This window comes from Phacochoerus africanus, chromosome 3 (assembly GCF_016906955.1).
Source record: "Phacochoerus africanus isolate WHEZ1 chromosome 3, ROS_Pafr_v1, whole genome shotgun sequence".
NCBI lineage: Eukaryota > Metazoa > Chordata > Mammalia > Artiodactyla > Suidae > Phacochoerus > Phacochoerus africanus.
Genome location: NC_062546.1, coordinates 75,123,411 through 75,143,740, shown reverse-complemented (window position 1 = coordinate 75,143,740; position 20,330 = coordinate 75,123,411). Strand labels below are relative to the sequence as shown.

Sequence of the window (20,330 nt, the reverse complement as noted above, 5' to 3'; positions counted from 1 at the left end):
ACACAGGGGTTAAAGTGTTGTCCCTGTGGACCTAAACAGCAGAAGCAATGATGAGGCATGCAATTACTATTAGTGAAGCAAGCCTGAAGGGAAAGCCATAAAGGTATGATCCATGAACATATGTGAGACACTCCTGCAGTCTTGGATAAAATAAAGAGGCTAGAGAGTCCATTTTTACAAAGGTGTAGGTAAAAGTAAATAAAATTTAGGTAGTCACCACTTTGATGCCCTTTATTCACACCAGTTGGAAAGGCAAGTAAAAAAGTACATTTTCTGAACTGTTTATGTGTAGAACCTTACGAAGAACGCTACACCCACCAGCATTCCATTGGCAGTAAAATGTCAGGATCATTTTATATTATGTTGCACTTACCAAGATCAATAGATAACATTTTAATCGTATCAGAAGATCTTAACTGAAATATTACAAATAAGGATCTTTTAATTACTAGGAGACAACTGTAAAATAATACAATCATTAAGACCACTGGCAGTTATTGCAAAGTGCCAAAAATGTGACTAAAGTGAAAGACCAGGTTATTATAATTTCACCCTCAGGGGTTGGATGTGTTTTGCAGAGAATATTAATAAATGAGTTAAAAAACTCAAAATATTGCTATATGCAATAAATAATTTAACTCATTCCCATAGATTATCATTATGAGCCCACAGATTGGATGAAATGATCTAAAGTACATAATCATTTTTTTCATTATTCTGAGATGTAAATTCAATCTGCTATGTTTATGAAAATTTTTAAAAATACACTTGATCACTAAGGAAGCTAATGATTCAAGCTATGGCATCAATTTCTGAACTCGGAAGATGATTTAGTTCAGGCTTTTTCCAGCAGGGAATGCAGAAAATTTTTTAAGCAACTTCCAGAGGTAGTCACATTTATCTGATAATGAAATAAAGATATAATACTTCATAGGATGCTTAAGTGTACTGTGTTATACACATTATGTACAGGGTTAAATTGTACATTCAACATTTTAGTAGTGTAGATTCTAGAAAATGAGGATTAATTCAAAATATACTGAGAATTATATAAAGAATTTAAAAGAATAAGAAAGAAGTCCTAAAAAATATATATGAGTGTATTTTTCTGCTGAAACTGTATGCTAAACATCATATTCTTTAATAGCATGACTCATACTTACAACTGTCACTGAATATAAAATCTAAGTATTTAAAAACAAATTACTATTACTCAAACTTTTAAATATATTCCCTTTCTATGAATAGAGTATATTAAGAGAGAAATTGTATTTGTCTTGTCATGATAGAAATTCGAAATATAAATTAATTTGAATAATTCCATATTTATTATTGGAATTGCTTAGATCATTTTTATTTTAGTAGTATCCCAATATATATTTTGAATTTATTACTTAAACATAATCCAGATAGAGCTTATATTATAGTCTTTTTAAAAATTCTACTAGAATCTAGCTTGCAAAATTTTCCTGTAAAAATGCTTTCTTGAAAACCTGATTGACTACAAACATCATTAAAATATTTACATGTAAATATCAATAAAAGTTCATTAACATACTGATAGCTTTCATTATTAACAATCCATAATGCATTAAGCCCAGGGTTACCTTGCATATACATTCATTTTAATTCATTTTTTTTCTTTGTTTTTTTGTTTTTTTGCCATTTTCTTGGGCTGCTCCCGCCCCATATGGAGGTTCCCAGGCTAGGGGTCTAATCAGAGCTGTAGCCACCGACCTACACCACAACCACAGCAATGTGAGATCTGAGCCAGATCTGCAACCTACACCACAGCTCATGGCAACGCCAGATCCTCAACCCACCGAGCAAGGCCAGGGACCAAACCCGCAACCTCATGGTTCCTAGTCAGATTCGCTAACCACTGAGCCACGAGGGGAACTCCCTTAATTCACTTTTTATAATAAACATATAAAGGTAGTTTTTATCTCATTTGCAGAACAAACAACTGAAGATCTGAGGATTTAAATGACTTTTCTAATATTTAGAAATAAGAAATAATCCTTATAAAAATAAGGATTTAGAAGAAGAGTTATTATTTATTTCTAGGTCAGAGTACTAATACTTATATCATTTCTAAATAAATAGAAACATGAATTTTTCTTAATCTAAAATTTATGCTCTTGAACTTACATATATATGACAAAATAAAAATTAGATCAAGAAGGGACAGAAAACAACACACAGAAAACAACAAAATAAAACTCTAAATTAATTTACTTTGGAAGTAGATATTTTTTAAAAAATGAAATATGCAAGGAAATCAAATGAGGAATTTTTTTTCCGTTTTGGCTACTCCATGGCATGTGCAGTTCCTGGGACAGGGATTAGATCCAAGCCACTGCTGCAGCAACACAGGATCCTTAATCCACTGTGCTGAGCCAGGGATTGAAGCTGTGTCCCAATGCTCCAGAGACATCGCTGATCCCTTTGTGCCACAGTAGGAACTCCAGGTCAGAAAATTAAGTTAAAGATAGGGTTTGTCTGGGCCAAAAGCATTAGCTTTTTCCCTCCTGTCTTATGTATATTGGAGAAGTAGAATTATTCTGCCCCTTATAGTTTCTATATGTTTGATAAACATTAGTTGAAGTGATGAATGAATGAATGAAACTTCTGGTTAGCAAGTTGAATGACAGTCATCTGTGTGTGTAGGCAAAAAGTACTTTGTATGTGGATAGATATGTCTGTTTTAATAAGATAAAGGGGGTTTTCTTGTTTGTATGTGAATATGAAAATATATATGTGTATATATATATATATATACACTCTGTACACTTTGAATTTCTTGTTTGTATGTGAATAAGAATATATATACACACACATATATACACACACACACTGCACACTTTGCATTTCAAGGTAGATTATTTAAAGATGTATTATTTAAAGGTGTATCTGTTATACTAGTGCTTGTAACCTAATATCTCTGAATCTTGGGTGCTATCAAGGTAATCAAGAGGCTTTTTATATTTAAAAAAGTTTAATTGAATACAAAATAAAATTTATGAGGTATTTCAGGAGAGGGTTACAAAATTGTTTCAGATAACAAATGTAAATAAAAAAGAAAGCAAGCTTATCAGTTAAATCAGAACAACAGTACAGTAGCATACCAAAAACTATTTGACCCTAAAATACTTAGGAATTTATTCCTAAAGGCAGTTTTCTGTTTACTATGGTCATATATATCTATCTATATATATATCTATATATATCTATCTATATATATATATGTATATCTTCCTGAAATTAGCTGGCATATAACTGAATAATTTGCTAAGAGTCTTTCCTGATCTGGAGAAATCAAATTAGCTCACTGATTTCTGACACTAAGTCTAAAAGAGTTTAGATGTTAAATTAGTAGCATTCCTAAACATTTTTCATGATGTTCCTGTGTGTGTGTCTGTGTGTGTATCTGTGATATTAACTATTATCTACGTATTCATACGTATATGTACTTACCGACATATATACGTATACTATATATAAATGATACTGTTTATATATGCAAATACAATTGTATACTATAGCCTCTGAGAGAGAGAGAGAGAGAGAGAGAAGGAAAATACAAGGCTATATAAGACTAATTTACTCGGGTTCCCGTCGTGGCTCAGTGGTTAATGAATCCGACTAAGAACTATGAGGTTGCAGGTTCGCTCCCTGGCCCTGCTCAGCAGGTTAACAATCAGGTGTTGCTGAGAGCTGTGGTGTAGGTTGCAGACACAGCGGGATCCAGCATTGCTGTGGCTCTGGCATAGGCCAGCGGCTACAGCTCCGATTAGACCCCTAGTCTGGAAACCTCCATGAGAACCTCCATATGCTGCAGGTGAAGCCCTAGAAAAAGACAAAAAAAATAAAAATAAAAAAGACTAACTTACTCTATTCCATGAAGAATTAGTACTCATAGGGCTCCAGTTTTCCATTCAATTACAACTATCTTATCCTCAGAAAAAGTCTAACAGGACAGTATATAACCAAAATTTAGATGCCACCGATTATATGTTTCTAAATATTTATTAATATCTAATGTTCAAAAGATTCAAAAAGAAACACCACTGAGGGAAAACTGGAACGTGATAAGATAACATGTCTGCATTTGAACATCTGAGACATTTTCCTTCATACTCTAGCTACTTTAATCAGTGTAGTACAGGTACTAAAAATTTAGATCCTGAGTAAATTATCCCATTTCATTGTCTATTGACTAAAATTGATATTGACCAGGCATCCTTTCCATATTACATTGTCAGTTCAGAAGATCCAGTTAAATACCAGTCAATGCTTAGCCAAGTGAAGATTGGGTAGGAAACACAAACTAACTGATTATTTCACCTAAGTTAAAAAATAATCAACCAATTTGGCTGAATATATTATTTCAATAAGACAGAACACAGTGGTTTACACAATAAAAGTTTAAAGAAAAGTTTAGCAATCAGGGTTAAGTTTCCATTTTTTAATGTCCCTTTAATTAAAATTTTTAAGAAGCCAGTTTTTAAAAAACATTGTCTAGCCAAGGAATAGCACTGGACAATTATGTCAATGGCACTGTTTGAAATACCAGATACATTCCTCATGAATATTGGAATACATTCTCCATATTCCTATCAGAGGCATGTACTTTGTTGTTATGATTGTGAGACATTACTCCTTTAAATATTTATTTTAAATGTTTATATAGAACTAAACTTAAAAATACATGGATCCTGATTAACAAATGGTAAGGGTAAATTACTTAATGTAACTTGTGAGCCAGGCATTAGTCTAAGTCTTACTCTTAGATAACTATAACAAATAGTTATCTAATCCTTATATGATTTTTATAAAGAAAACATTTATCTCTGTCAAATCTTTCATGATGTGTGCCAATTTTTAGAAGGAGAAAGTGTCAGGACTTGTATCTAAGCACATCTATTTTACAGTTAAGTCATGGCATTTCCCACTTGTGTGTTGCATTTAATTGGTTAATTCTCTAAAGCAACTAGAAGTTTAAAGAAAATGAAGATTGTGAAAATGTCATTGAATTTGGCAGGGGGGAGTTCAGCAATAGTATTCAAGATGAACAGTTTCTAAAGAAAATGGAAATGGGCAATAGGATTTTGTACTGGTTGATGTAATGAAATCCAAAAAGACTAATGTTTGTAAAATTAGAGGGGATAATAATATTGAAAATGAGACACTTAAGGAAGTAAGGAGGGTTCTTCCTCTTCCAGTTCAGTGTAGAGGAACTACAACTGGGACAGGGTGAACAGTTGATGTGAATGTAATAGAAATTATTAGCATGTGATCTACGCAGGCAATTGTCTCTATTCTTCATTTCTTGTCTACGACTATGGCTTAAACCATCTCAAATAATTTCATTTTAATTTTTAAAGATAATTTTATCTTTTTGTTAGCTATTGAAAGTTCTTACTTTATGGTACTTCAATTATTTTATAAAATTGCATTTACATTCCAATGAAGCAATTTTAATACACTAGAAAAAAGTGAAGCCCATGAATGAGAAATTTAGCTTTCAAAATTTCCGATAAAGCTAAAATATCTTCAACAAACTTCTGTTGCTAGATAACTTCCTATTGACAACATACCCACATTGAAAATCTCAGGAAATTTTTTTATGCCTAAATTTATTGAAATGAATGTTCATTAAATATTCACAAAAATATCTGCATTTCAAGAAAGGAACAGTGACTATTGAGATTCATAACAAAAAGTCTACCACATAATTTATTAAACTGCTTTTTGTTTATTACCTAAATTCTGAGTTGTTATTTTCAGATGGCCTAATAAATATTAATAACTCATGTAGCTAAATCATATGAGAATATTATCTGACTTTAATAAGACATGAATATCATGGTACCTTATTTCACTTTCATAACATCTAAAAAAATAAAATGTTCCTTAAATGTACATGAAATTAATCAGATAATATTAAGTTACTCTAAGAAATAACATTTCCTTGTATAAAGTATTTTTTGATATTTTCCTATAATTTTTTTCCACACTGAAAGTTCTTCTATTGCTCATGATACTGACTCTGGTAACATTAAGAGAATTGTTCACTTTAAATAACAGCCTTCTTCAGTGAAGATGACATGAAAAAGGAAGTATTTGGAGAAAATCTTGAACTTCACTCAAATGGAATTCCCAGAGTCACTCATTTAGGATATTTTGAACAATAAATAAAGAATTTTTATGGTAAAATGTCTAAGATTTGATTGACTTCGGCATGCCTAGACACCTTTTATCATAAAACTTCAGCCACACTGTCAAAACAAAGCCTTTATGCAACTCTTGTGAAGTATTATTATATGTGAAACTCAGAAGCAATTTTATCTGTTTTTTAATACCTTGTTGCTTTCGTGGATCATAAATCTGAAGCCCAAACAGGGGTGGTCTTTCACGCCTCAGTAATGTCACCTCATTCGTTATCAAATCTAGTTGAAAAATGGAACCATTCATATAATCAGTCCAGAACACATAATTCCCATGATGCGACAGTCCAAAAGGATGGTTCAGCTCTTTCCCACTGTAAACAATCTGTAAAATACAAACACATTGTGAAAAATCAGAATTGACGTTTAGAAACATAACTAAATGTTTGCAGAAGATGATCTTCAAATAAGTAGAAGAGATAGTGATCTAACTAATAACTTCTGTTTTCTTTCAGTATATTTGGGAAGTGTATTTCACAATGTGAGCATATTTTGTTATGTTTTTAGGGCATGTTATTTCAGAGACCATTTATATTTCATCCATTTAAATTATCTCAGAGATTGCATTGTGTATATGGTCAAGAAAAGCAAACGTTAAGATGACTGATACTCTTCCCTGTCTCTTTTCTTTGTGCTATTCAGTATCATATTCTGGGACAGAAACTCATCTGCATAATTGTCATTATGGATATTGCAATATTATTGACCATCTAAAACCAAGCAATATAACACAATCTTACAACAATGGGAGTGAGAGGGATTCTCCTATTCAATTGGGTTAATGCAAATTGAAGATATCTCAGAGATGGCAGGGAGGAAGGTCTAAAATTTTAATTTTGAATACAGAAACGTTCATTAGTAGTATGCGAATAAACAAGGCTCCTGGTTAATTTCAACTCTGCCTATATTCTGAATATCCTGTAAATATTCTTTACATTCCAGTTTATTTTGTAGTTGTTTAACTGGAACAATCTTATAGTAATCTTTTGCTTATAGAATTGTAGAAGAGAATAAGAATAATACCTCCATAATAATAATACTTTTTCATCTTTCACAGTTTATAATATGAAATCATATGTAATATGAAAAGGCATTTTGTACTCAAGTCATCTAATGTTGGAGAATTGAGGAATTTATCCAAATAATGTAGGTTTAGAAATTAACATTTTGTTCCTTTTATCTGACCTCTTCATACCCAATTTTAATATGATGAATACTTGAGCCTAATTCTTATCTTCTCACCTCCATATAGGCTAAAATATGCTGGCTAATAAAATACTATGTATATTGTGTATATATCAACATCTTGAAAAGAATCATAAATATTTATTTAATACCTCTTAGGTACGTGACATTAGGTTAATGCAAATCAATTTATTTGAGGAAAGACATTTAAAGCCCTATTAGAGATAACCAATGATTGAAATAATCTTAACTATTAGTAGACTATTTATTTCTTAAAAATAATCCTTGATAAATAGGCTTGGCCAGCTGTTCAAACCTCCCTTCCAAAACAGAAGGAATGTATTGTCAAAGGAAGTATTTTGGTAATTTTTAATATTCCATTTTTCTATTACTTAACTAAACAGTTGAAGCTAGTTCACAATCTTATATGTACCTAGATGATTATAAGACAGAATATAGAGGTGATATTTTGCCAACCCCATCTCTGTCACACAGTCCACTGCATCCTCAATTTCACCCAAGACTTTCAAAATTGTTTTCCAATGATTTTACCAAAAGAGGCAAGGGTGTGTTGATATATATGCAGGCCAATAAGCTTGAAGTTCTCTTCATTCTTGCAGTTCAATGAAGTTTTTATTCAAATAAATTAATTGTAATAACTTTGTCATATTACATAGGTTAAATATCAGCTGCAAATATTAAATATATTTGAATAGAATTGAGTTGCTTTGTCAGACTCAACTCACTGATAATGTAGAAAAACTGCATTTTAAGACAGCTCTGGTATACTGAAAGCTTCTTTTAAAAATCCCACAAATCCTGACATGCCACAGCAAGCCAGCCCAGTGTCCCAGAAGCGAGTGCCAGCTGCACCGCTTAATGCTCAGCCTCCTTCGGCCACCCCACAGAGACTACTGGCAGCCATCTCAGAGGGGTAAAAATAAACTTGAAAGTATTTTTAACACAACACAACAAGGGTCTGTGAAAGAAGCCTGTGGGTTAGAAAAAAAACAAAAAACAAAAAATAGCATTTGTCTTTTACCTTCCTGTGAGTTCCATTCAAAAACACTTTTTCAATATGATCGTAATAGGCATCACACCAGTATAATGTGCGGGTGTGAAAGTCCAGAGTTAAACCGTTTGGCCACAGCATCTTTGAAGTCACAAAAATCTGCCGATTGAAGCCATCCATCCAGGCCTTCTCGATCCTTCCCACGCTGTCATCTATTTCATCTTCCTCCCAGTCTGTCCAATACATCCATCTAGGACATGACAAAGAAGAGCATGTGTTATTTCAACCAGCTACTGTACAGAGGGATGCTTCCTCAGATCTAGCACCTCCATAAAATGTAATTAATGCTCTGATTTGTTCTCCTATCTAAACACTCATCCATCTAAGAAAGGAGATAGCTATGAAGTACTAGGGAAATAAAGATTTGTTCAGTGGAGCCAGTCCATTTAGGCACATATCAGAAAACCCACGACCACCATACCTACTGGCCTCATTCATTAATTAAATAAGAGCAAGTGCCAAATCTTGATTTTCTTTGGTGTTGGTACCAAGTTTGGGAAATGATTCTTAAGGCATTACTATTTTTAAATTTCCACTTTATAAAACATACAAATATGTAATTAAAAAGCAGATTGACTGGCATGAGAATCACGGCACAGTTAATGATCTACTCCAGACTTTATTTAATCTCAGATGACTTATTATTTTTTTAGGCAGGCAATTGCATTGTCTTTGTTCTAAAGGGCACAGTCATACTGGGTTTGTTTGGTCAGGTCTAATCTGTCTTCCTGATGCAAATTATCTATGCTTTATTGCTGCTTATTATTACCCCAAAACCCACAGAAGATGATTGAGCTGCACATAAGTTTAATAACAGCAGGTTGACTGACCTTGAGATTCTGAGCTTTAACTTCTATCTCAAACAAAAGCATCTAGCTTTAAAAAACAAATCTTTTGTGTAAGCTTTAACAGTGGGAGAAGGGGCTTGGAGCTAATGTTCCAATTCCCTCATGAATAAGGTTAAAACCCCTCCACATGTGTTGTTTTGGGGTCATGTGAAAGTTCCTGAGTTACTAATTAAAGTGTAGGCTTTAATTCAGTCACCTCAAATACAACTTTATAAAGCTTCAAAGCTTTTTTAAGCCGTTAACTCTGGAACTGCCCTTATTAGATCCACTGCCTCCACATGCTATGGACCCTAAAGAATTTCTGAAGTAGTGTGGGACAAATCTGTATCCATGACTAAAAATCCTACTGTGATTTAAACAGGCAGATTTAGGACAACTGAGGATGTAACACACCATCTATTCTTTTATGCCAATTAAGTGCTTTTTAAATTCTCTTAACAGTTTACAATTATGTTGATTTGCCTTTTTTAGACTTGGTATGTTTAGATTGATGAATTTTAGTAGGTTAAAATGTATTATAATCCTAGAAATAAACATGGCAATATGCATATTTTGTACCATGCCTGTTCTTCAAGTGGTTTTATTACTGGGACGAATTAGGAGTAAACAGAAGATCCATTCCATTTGATCTAATCCTGTGCTAGTTAGGTAAAACTACTTGACTTCAACTATGTAAATCAACCATTTAAGAGAAATACACAAGTTTTTCATCTCTACCGATAACTTTCCTGAAATCTTAAACACAGTGAATCAATGCAATTTTATTGTTGCTAATTTATGACTTGTTAAATGGCAATTACCTTTCCCTATAGTTTTTCCTTTTGATAATAGTAACATTATTTTACTTTCTGTGACCCTCTAACCCAATTACACATGTGCATGGAAACATATATACACACATGAGAAAGTTCTGGATATTCTAAACACATTTTATATTGTACTGCTATTTGAAGAAAGAGTTTTTGTGATCTGACCCGTTTATTTTTAGTTGAACAAAACATAAGAAAGACATTTAAAATAAGTGATGTCTTTCTCTTTCTGACGTACTTCACTCAGAATGAGAGTCTAGTTCCATCCATGTTGCTGCAAATGGCATAATTTTGTTCTTTTTTATGGCTAACTAGTATTTCATTGTGTACATATACCACATCTCCCTAATCCAATCATCTCTCAATAGACATTTGGGTTGTTTCCATGTCTTGGGTATTGTGAATAGTGCTGCGACGAACATGTGGATGCATGTGTCTTTTTTAAGGAAAGTTTTGTCTAGATATATGCCTATGAGTGGGACTGCTGGGTCATATGGTAGTTCCATGTATAGTTTTCTAAGGTACCTCCATACTGTCCTCCATTGCGGTTGTACCAGCTTACATTCCCACTTGATATCACTTATATCTGGAATCTAATATACTATATGGCACAAATGAACTTGTCCACAGAAAAGAAAATCATGGACTTGGAGAGCAGGCTTGTGGTTACCAAAGGGGAGGGGGAGGGAGTGGGATGGATTGGGAGCTTGGGGTTAACAGATACAGACAAGTGCCTTGAATGGATTAGCAATGAGATCCTGCTGTGTAGCACTGGGAACTATGTCTAATCACTTATGGAGCATGATAATGTGAGAAAAAAAGAATGTACACATGTATGTATAACTGGGTCACCATGCTGTACAGTAGAGAAAAAAGATAATAGAAAAAAATAAATAAAAATTAATAAATAAAATAAGTGATATCAATCTGACAGAGACTAGATATATAATCATCATCTACCTGTCTAATTAACATTTACACTGTGAAAGCTTTATAATCATTATCAAGTATGATGATTCATGAATTCACAAAGTAGAACATGTGAACACATAAAATAAGCAAGAACTAACTTTTTTTTTTGACTGCCCTGGGGCATGGAATGTGGAGTTGCAGGCCAGGAATTGGATTTGAGCTGCATTTGTGACCTATGCCTCAGCTGCAGCAACGCTGGATCCTTTAACCCACTGTGCCAGGCAGGGATCGAATCTGCACCCTGGCGCTGCAGAGATGCCATCTGTCCCATTGTGCCACAGTGGGAACTCCACATAAATATTTTTATAGGTGGAACTTGGGGTATTCATCAAATAAAAATTACGTTAAGCTTGTAGTTCCCATCATGGCTCAGCAGAAACAAATCTGACTAGCATCCATGAAGACTCAGGTTTGATCCCTGGCATTGCTCAGTGGGTTAAGGATCTGGTGTTTCTATGAGCTATGGTGTAGGTCATAGATCCGGCTTGGATCCTGCACTGCTGTGGCTGTGGCATAGGCCAGCAGCTATAGCTCTGATTTGACCCCTAGCCTGGAAACCTCCATAAGTCACTGGTGCAGTCCTAAAAAAGACAAAAAATAAAATAAAATTAGGTTAAACTGACCTTCCACTGTGACAAGAAAAATCGTACCTCTATTTTTCAAAGCCTGTCGAAGTACAATTTCTTGATGAAGTCTAACTCTAGCCTTTCTGCCAAAATTATCTCTTTCTTCTATTTCTTCTGTTAGTCACAAATAATGACATTTGTTAATTATTTTATACAATTTATTGCATTTACACCATATATTGAATTTAATGGTATTGCATTTCTGATACTTCCTTTTAAAAATTAAAATATTTATGGGCAGATATTATTTCTTATTCATATTTGTAATCTGTGGCACAAAGCTTGGCTTTCTTTATATTAATTATATCCCCAATTTAAATTGTATTATCTGATGGTCAATCCTAGAAATTTTTAAATCCTTAAGATTTTCTGCCATGGAAGTAAAATAAATTTTTCTGTTTTGAAATGTGCCTTATTTGATGACATCATATCTACTTAGAGGATATGATGCTCTTGAGATAGGGAGACAGAAAATCCTGTTTGGGGGGAAATATGCGTTCAGCTTTGACCCATCTTTTCCTGTAGATAATATTTTGAGAAATCAGAACTGGAGATGCAGTTTTCTAAGTTATTGACATAAATTGTAAAGTATGAAATTACTAGAAAGGAGGGGTTTATCTGTAGCTATCACCTTGAGGGACAATTTGTCATAACTGATTCCTCCTCCAGGTTTACCCCCATTTCAACAACCTTTGAGGCCTGCCAATCCTATTCTTTACCATTTCCTTCTCAATTTCCACTTTTCTGTTCCTATTACAAATGCTACCGTCTGTCTTTCACTCCTTTTCAAAGGGAACTCCCAGTGGGCTGTTTCTCATAGAGCTGCCATATTACTTTCACTTGTCTTTCTAAAACATGAATTGAAATTGTGATTTTTATTTTCAAAATCTTCGAATTACTCTGTTATCAGCAAAAGAAATCAAAACTTTTAATTTCCACATTGAAGATTTCGGTCTATTTCTAGTCTCACCTCCTGTTATGTTCCTTTGTACATCCCTTCTGTAGCCTTAATGAATGCATCTCACCTCAAAACTGTCACTAACTTCCCTGCCTCTAAACAATTACTTATACAAACCCCTCATGAGTACATAAGCGATTAACTGTATGACTGCACACTCCAAGCCCCTGGTGCCCTATTCATTTGGAAATCCTATTCATCCTCTAAGCTATTCTGAAATAAAAACCTCAATGAAGAATACATATTTCACTATTTGTGTGTGTGTGTGTGTGTGTGTGTGTGTGTATACCAAGCACACATTATAAACTCCTTAAAGACAATTACTGGCTTACTAATTTCTATTAATGTATATGGTAGTTATTCAATAATATACTTTAATAAATAAATAATTGAATAAATCCCTTACTGATTCTGTAATTGGTTATGAAGCTTTTGATGAAAGCATAGCTCTGAGGAGAGTCATTTTTGTTAATAGGCTATTATGGCAGAGAAAATATGATGATTTCATATGTACAACTGCAAAAAGGTATTATGATAGTAAAAAAAAGTAACTAAATCAGTGAGGTTTTTTTTTCCTAAAAATGTTTCACTTATAGTTATGTTATTTTAAATGGAGTTTTCCAAACTAAAGTTTCTTGTTTTATGGAAAAAAATATTAGGGTCAAACAATCATTTGGACAATTTTACCTCTACTGTTTTACATTACATTCTCTGCGGATTAGTAAAATTAGATTTTTTTTAAATCTAAATCTGATTATATCAATTCCCTATTTTACAAATACACTGAAGACAAAGTACAAAGCTCTCATGATGGTGGGCAAGGCCCTGTTTTTCTTTCCAGGTGCATCTTCAGTCACTTTTCCACTTGCCACCTATGATCCAGCCCCACTACTTTCATTTCAGTTCTTCTTACAGTCAAGCTTTTGATCAACTTAAGATCAATTTAAGAACTTCAGTTGTACCATTTTCTTGATATGAACTAATTCCCTCAATTTTCATGTCTAGTTTCTTCTCTGCAATTAAGTTTCAGCTTAAATGATGCCTCCTTAAAGAGGCCTTTCAGCAAACATATTTAAATAGGTTTCTGTTAGTCTCTTCCATGTCAACCTATTTGTTTTACTCTATCACTTGGTCTCTAGAAATTACATAATTCCTGTGAAATGCACAAAATAATGCATCCTAAAACAAGTATTACAGGCTATATAAAATGATACCACTATATGAAAAATTTGGTTATGTCTAAAATTATATGAATATCAACCTAGACTAATAAAAAGCAGCAGAGTACAATGACTGAGTAAAGTCTTAAAGACAGGTTGCTTAGGTTTAAATATCTATCCAATCTCTATATTCAATTTTTTTTTGCAGATTCATTACCAATTTCTTTGTAAAATAATATTGAGAATAACAACTAATTCAAAGGATTATTGCAGGGATCAAAGAATAGAGCATAGTAACCTATTCAATAAGGTGCCTGGCTCATATTAAATTTACAACAAAAAATTTTCTATTTTTTTAATGCATTAAATTTCAATAGCCTTTAATTTAAAAAAAATACTTGATTGACTTGCTGGTTGAACTGATTATTTCTCTTAGTGTCATGCTGTCTAAAATGGAGAATTATAGTGCTTGTCTGAATAAATCAAGAAAATAGGAGTTCCCGTCGTGGTTCAGGGGTTAACGAATCCGACTAGGAACCATGAGGTTGCGGGTTCCGTCCCTGCCCTTGCTCAGTGGGTTTATGACCTGGCATTGTCGTGAGCTGTGGTGCAGGTTGCAGACGCGGCTCGGATCCCGCATTGCTGTGGCTCTGGCGTAGGCTGGCGGCTACAGCTCCGATTAGATCCCTAGCCTGGGAATCTCCATATGCCGCGGGAGCGGCCCAAGAAATGGCAAAAAAGACAAAAAAAACAAAACAAAAACATTCTTTATATAAATAATCTATTTCAGTTCAATGTTTAGTTAACACATTCTCTAGGAGAGGAAATTATTACATGAGTAATTTTTCCCAATCAGACCATTCATGTATATTTGCATACAGTTTTAAATAAAACTTACCACTACTAAATGTGTAAAAATCAAATTGATTTGACATTATTTTCTTTATATAAGGCTAATCGAATATTGCATACCCATTAATAGGATCCACTACAATCCCTCTGGGATGGGACATTTCTCCCTCTAAAAGAGTCTTCCGACTCTGCGAAGCTTTTTCCAGCCTGGCCACATTAATAGTCTTCCGATGGCCATCATTTGTCCAGTAAAGGTTATTTCCAATCCAGTCCACAGCAATGCCCTCCACATTATCCAGATCTGTAAAATGAAAAAAATAAGAAACATGTTTTAATGTCCACTGCTTATGTTCTACTTAATAAAATTTTAATTTTAAAAGAAATACATTCTTCTCCATGTATTTTTATAGTGCGTTTTTTGCAAATATCATTCAAAAGAATATTTTCTCTTTTGTACAGAATGCCATTTTATGCGAATGACAGGCCCTCCTGAGATTTTTTTTCTTTAATTTTCTTATGGCCACACCCTTGATATACGGAATTTTCCAAGCTAGGGACTGAATCTGAGCTGTATCTGCAACGTACTCCACAGATGTAGCAACCCTGGTCTCTAACCCACTATAGTTGGGATTGAACCCGTATCTCTGAAGTGACGGGACCTACTGCTGTCAGATTCTTAACTGAATATGCCACAGCAGGAACTCTGCTCTCTTGAGATATTTTAATTGGAATGATGATCTGCAGAGAACAGAAAAGTTTAAATGATGAGAGAAAAAAAATGGATGAATGATAAGTTCTCACAACAAAAATACAGTTTCATAGACTTTTTAGAAGAAAATCAAATAACATGATCAAGCAATATGTTCAAAAATTAGGCATGTTCAAACAGAGAGTTCTCCAAGGAAGACATACAGATGGCCAAAACACACATGAAGAGATGTTCAACATCACCCATTATTGGAGAAATGCAAATCAAAACCACTCTGAGGGACCACCTTACACTGACCAGAATGGCCATCATCAAAAAGTCTATAAACAATAAGTGCTGGAGAGGGTGTGGTGAAAAGGGAACCCTATTACACTGTTGGTGGGAATGCAAATTGGCTCAATCCCTGTGGAAAACAGTAGGGAGATTCCTCAGAAAACTAAAAATAGAATTACCATTTGATCCAGCAATCCCACTCCTGAGCATCTATCCAGAGAAAGCCATGACTCAAAAGATACATGTACTCCGATGTTCATTGCAGCACTAAATACAATAGCCAAGACATGGAAACAACTTAAATATCCATAGACAGAAGAGGAGATAAAGAAGATGTGGTACATATACACAATGGAATATTACTCAGCCATTAAAAGGAAAGAAATAATGGCATTTGCAGCAACATGGATGGACCTAGAAATCATCATGCTAAGTGATGTTACTGAAACAACAACATCAGGAATCACTTACCTGTGGAATCTAAAAAAAGGCAAAAGGACACAATGAACTTCTTTGCATAACAGATACTGAGTCACAGACTTTGAAAAACTTATGGTTTCCAAAAGAGAGAGGTTGGCACGTAGGGGGATAGGCTTGGGGTTGGGGATGAAAATGCTATAAAATTGAGTTGTGATGATCATTGTACAACTATAAATGTAATAAAATTCATTGAGTAATTATAAAATAGTAGGCATGTTCAACATGTATATGTAATATGAATAACAAAAATAATATGAAGGTCCTTTGCCAAGAGATGAGCAGTTCCAGCAGAAACACACCTTTGAAAGCCCAGAATAGGCTTTCATTGTCAAACTGCATGAAAAGTGAATCTCAAAGAAACACTAATATTTCTGTAGGTTCTATAATTATTTTTTCAAAGAACACATTATAGGCTCTTTTAATATAAAGGCAGTAATGGAAAATATACTATAAATATATAATCTTATGAGCTCACCTAATTCAAACCTTTGCAGAAGGGTAAACTAACACTTAAAAATGAAGGTTTATGGTCCATAATCACACAAGAAGTGATAGAATTTGGATAAAATCCAACTCAGATGATCCCCAATGTAGGAATTTTTTTTACCTGCACTGATCCTATGCTGAATCTTCCTCACTTTTTGCCATATTATAAACCTTCCAGTCTTTGTACAATGTTGTAAATATAGTTCCATGCCCCCATGAAAAATTACTGTGAACTCCTCTGATTTCAAACCCAGGGAGGCCTTTCTCTCTTTTCTTCCCGAGTGTGAGGCAGAGAATTGACACTTACTGGGAAAAACAACAGGCAGTAGTACAGCAGAGACAGAGACGAACATTCATATACTACTGGGAATCTACGACATTCCCTCACATGCAGATGTCATAAATATTGTCTATTATCATATTCTTTAATCCTGACCCTCTGGCCTTGGAAAAAATACAATTTTCTTTCATGACCCTTTCCACTAATCAGTAGGTACCCTAACTCAGGATAACTAATAGAAGGTGTAATTTTATCTAACTGAAAATCTCATTACAGTGAATCAGATATGTTCTCAATTTCACGAAGCTATCTGCTTCATTACCAACCAATATGAGTAATTTTCACAGGTTAATTGTTCCTATGTTTACGAAAAAAGTTTAATTTTGTCTTTACTTTACTGACACTTAATTTTACTGAGCACTTTCCTGCTATGGCATAATGGAAACTGAGAAGCTCTTAACTCTTCTTTTTTCTGACGGTCTGCAGCTGTTTTTGTCATTTTAAGTTGATTTTCAAAAATTGTATACATTTGAAATCTACTCCACTCTGGGATCTCCTTTCCTTAATATCTTTCGCATTTTCAAAATGCTCCTTCTGGCATCTGGTTTAAGCCTTTTTTTTTACTCATATGAAGAAGTTGCAGTTTTATCCGGATTGAAATTTTCTTTCTTACACCTGGGTAAGCAACTAAACCACTCTGATCCTAAATTTCTCTATTTTGAAAGTGATGATAGTAATAGCATCTATCCTGTGGGATGATCATAAGCAGTAAATTAATTACTGCATGCAAAATACTTAGCATAGTGAAAAATGCATATATATTTTGGATCTTTTGATAGAGATAAATCTTTTTTTTTTCTCTTTTAAAATAATTTTCAGTACTATTTCCTTGCATTTTGAATAGTGGCCAACTTTAATTAGAAATAGGATATGCAGACTAGGAGAAGGAGGCAAGATGGCAGAAAAATAGGGGGACATGTTCACCCTCTCCCACAAACACAACAAAAAAACACATCTACACGTAAAACGACTTGCATAGAATAGCAACGGAATGCTGGCAGATCTTAAAACTCCAAAAAACGGCAAGAATCTCTTGACATAACTGGGTAAAACAAGAGAAAAGATGAAAAAGAGAAGGGGAATCAGGACAGAACTGATTCTGAGAGGGAGCTGTGAAGGAGAAAGGGAGCCCATACCCTGGAGAGTCACCTAGTCAGAGGGATCTCCAGATGCCAAGAAAAGCCCAGCAGCAGGTCTGAGATCTGAAAAGCAGAGTGAGAGCTGCCCAGATCATCTGAACTACTCTCACAGACACCAAAGTCAGATGCTGCCGTAGGGGCTGGGCACCAACACCTAGGCTCTGGAGCTTACTCCCTGGGAGTGGGCTGGGGTTGGCTGTGCGGAGACAGCCTAAGGGACTAGGAAGCATTGCGTCTGAGGTGGGGAGAGCAATACGCTAAGGGCTGGGGAATGGAAAGCCACAACGGAGGGAACTTGGGAGAAGGTCTGGATCCACAGGAAAGAGAAGGCGCCAGTGTTGGGGAAAGGAAAGTAGGAGGGGTGGGCTGCCATAGAATACCCCTTGCGCCCCAGGTGCATGCTTGCCTGCCAGCTAGCAGAGAGCAGAGATTCCCAGTGCATCCCTCCTCCCCCATTCCATGTTCGCCTGGCCAGAATCTGCCTGCCATTCCAGTGGACTGGCCCCACCACCCATGGGAAGCCAAACACCACCGGAGGTTTCCCGGCCAGGCCTGCCCACACACAGGAAGTGGCCCACTCCTGCGGAGCAAGCCCGCTAGCACCACACTGCTTGCCCTTGGAAAGTTCTCTTTTGCCTCGGAGTGAGCCAGCTAGCCCTGCCTGCCCTTGGGAAGCACCCCACTCCTGCAGAGCAAGCCGGCCACCTTCTCCCATCCTCGGGAAGTGCTCCTTTGCCTCTGAGTGACCCGGCTAGCCCACCCACAATCAGGAAGCACTCCACTCCCACGGAGCAAGCTGGCCAGCACCGTCCACCCTCGGGAAGAGCTTTGCAGACCAGGAGCACCAGGGCAAGCCCTGCCTGGCCACAGGAAGGGCACCTCCACTGCAGTGCACACCTGCCAGTCCTGCCCGCCCTCAAGAAGTTCTCCTTTGCCTTGGAGTGAGCCTGCTAGCCCCACCCGCCCTCAGGAACTGCCCCACTACCACAGAGCAAGCTGGTCAGCACTCAGGAAGTGCTCTTTTGCCTTGGAGTGACCGGCTAGCCCTGACCACCCTCGGGAAAGACTCTCTGCCAAGAAGTGACAGGCTGGCCGTGCCCATCCTCTAGAAATGCCCTGCTGCCTCAAAGCAGGCTGGCCAACACATCCCGCCCTCAGGAAGCACTCTGCAGCAGCACCAGGGCAAACCCTGCCTGGCCACAGGGAGTGCAACTCCACAAAAAAGAAAAACACAAGAAAGATGAAGAAGCTCAGAAACCATTTGCAGTTAAACCAACAGGAGAACTCACCTAAAGCAGTCAACAATGAAACAGACCTCTTCAGTATGACAGATTTGGAATTAAAAAGGGAGGTAGTGAAAATACTGAAGTAAGTAAGAGAAGATATGAACAGTAACACAGACTCTCTCAGAAAGGAACTAGAAAATAAAAGGAGGAGCCAAGATAAACTAGAAAATTCATTTGCAGAGATACAAACTGAACTAAGGGCAGTAAAAACCAGAATGAATAATGCAAAAGAAGGAATTAGTGATGTCAAAGATAGAATAATGGAAATCACCCAATCAGGACAGCAGAGAGAAAACCAAATGAAAAAAACATGAAAGCAATAGAAGAGACCTATGGGATAATATAAAATGGGCAAAATCTACACATGCTAGGAATTCCAGAAGGAGAAGAAAAAGAAAAGGGGATTAAAAATATATTTGAAGAAATTATCGCTGGAAACTTTCCAAATCTAAAGGATACTGATTTCAAGATACAGGAAGCACAGAGGCCCCTCCCAAAATTGAAACCAAATATACCCACACTAAGACACATTATAATAAAAATGGCAAAAGTTAGTGATAAAGAGAGGATTCTAAAGGTAGCAAGAGAAAAGCAAAGTGGCATTATAAGGGTACCCCCATAAAGCTATCAGCTGATTTCTCTACACAAACTCTATAGACCAGGAGGGAATGGCAGGAGATATTTAAAGCACAGAAAGGAAAAAAAAAATGCAACCTAGAATACTCTATCCAACAAGAATATCATTTAAAATAGAAGGAGAAATAAAAAATTTTTCCAACAAACAAAAGCTAAAAGGATACAGCAATACGAAACCCACTCTAAAAGAAATACTGAAAGGACATCTTTAAATTAAAAAAAAAATGTAGAGGAAGAACTACGATTATGATGGAGGAAACCACAATCAG

The 20,330-nt window shown here is 35.5% G+C and overlaps 1 protein-coding gene across 1 annotated transcript in view; it reads right to left on the bottom strand.

Moving 5' to 3' along the window:
- Positions 1-20,330, bottom strand: part of LRP1B (LDL receptor related protein 1B) — a 1,901,444-nt gene that overhangs the window by 770,165 nt on the left and 1,110,949 nt on the right. The window contains exons 12-14 of the mRNA XM_047772014.1: positions 14,833-15,013; positions 8,458-8,677; positions 6,366-6,555 (exon numbers count right to left, since the gene is read on the bottom strand). Of these exons, the coding sequence (XP_047627970.1) occupies positions 6,366-6,555; positions 8,458-8,677; positions 14,833-15,013 (591 nt within the window). The remainder of the gene's footprint in view (positions 1-6,365; positions 6,556-8,457; positions 8,678-14,832; positions 15,014-20,330) is intronic.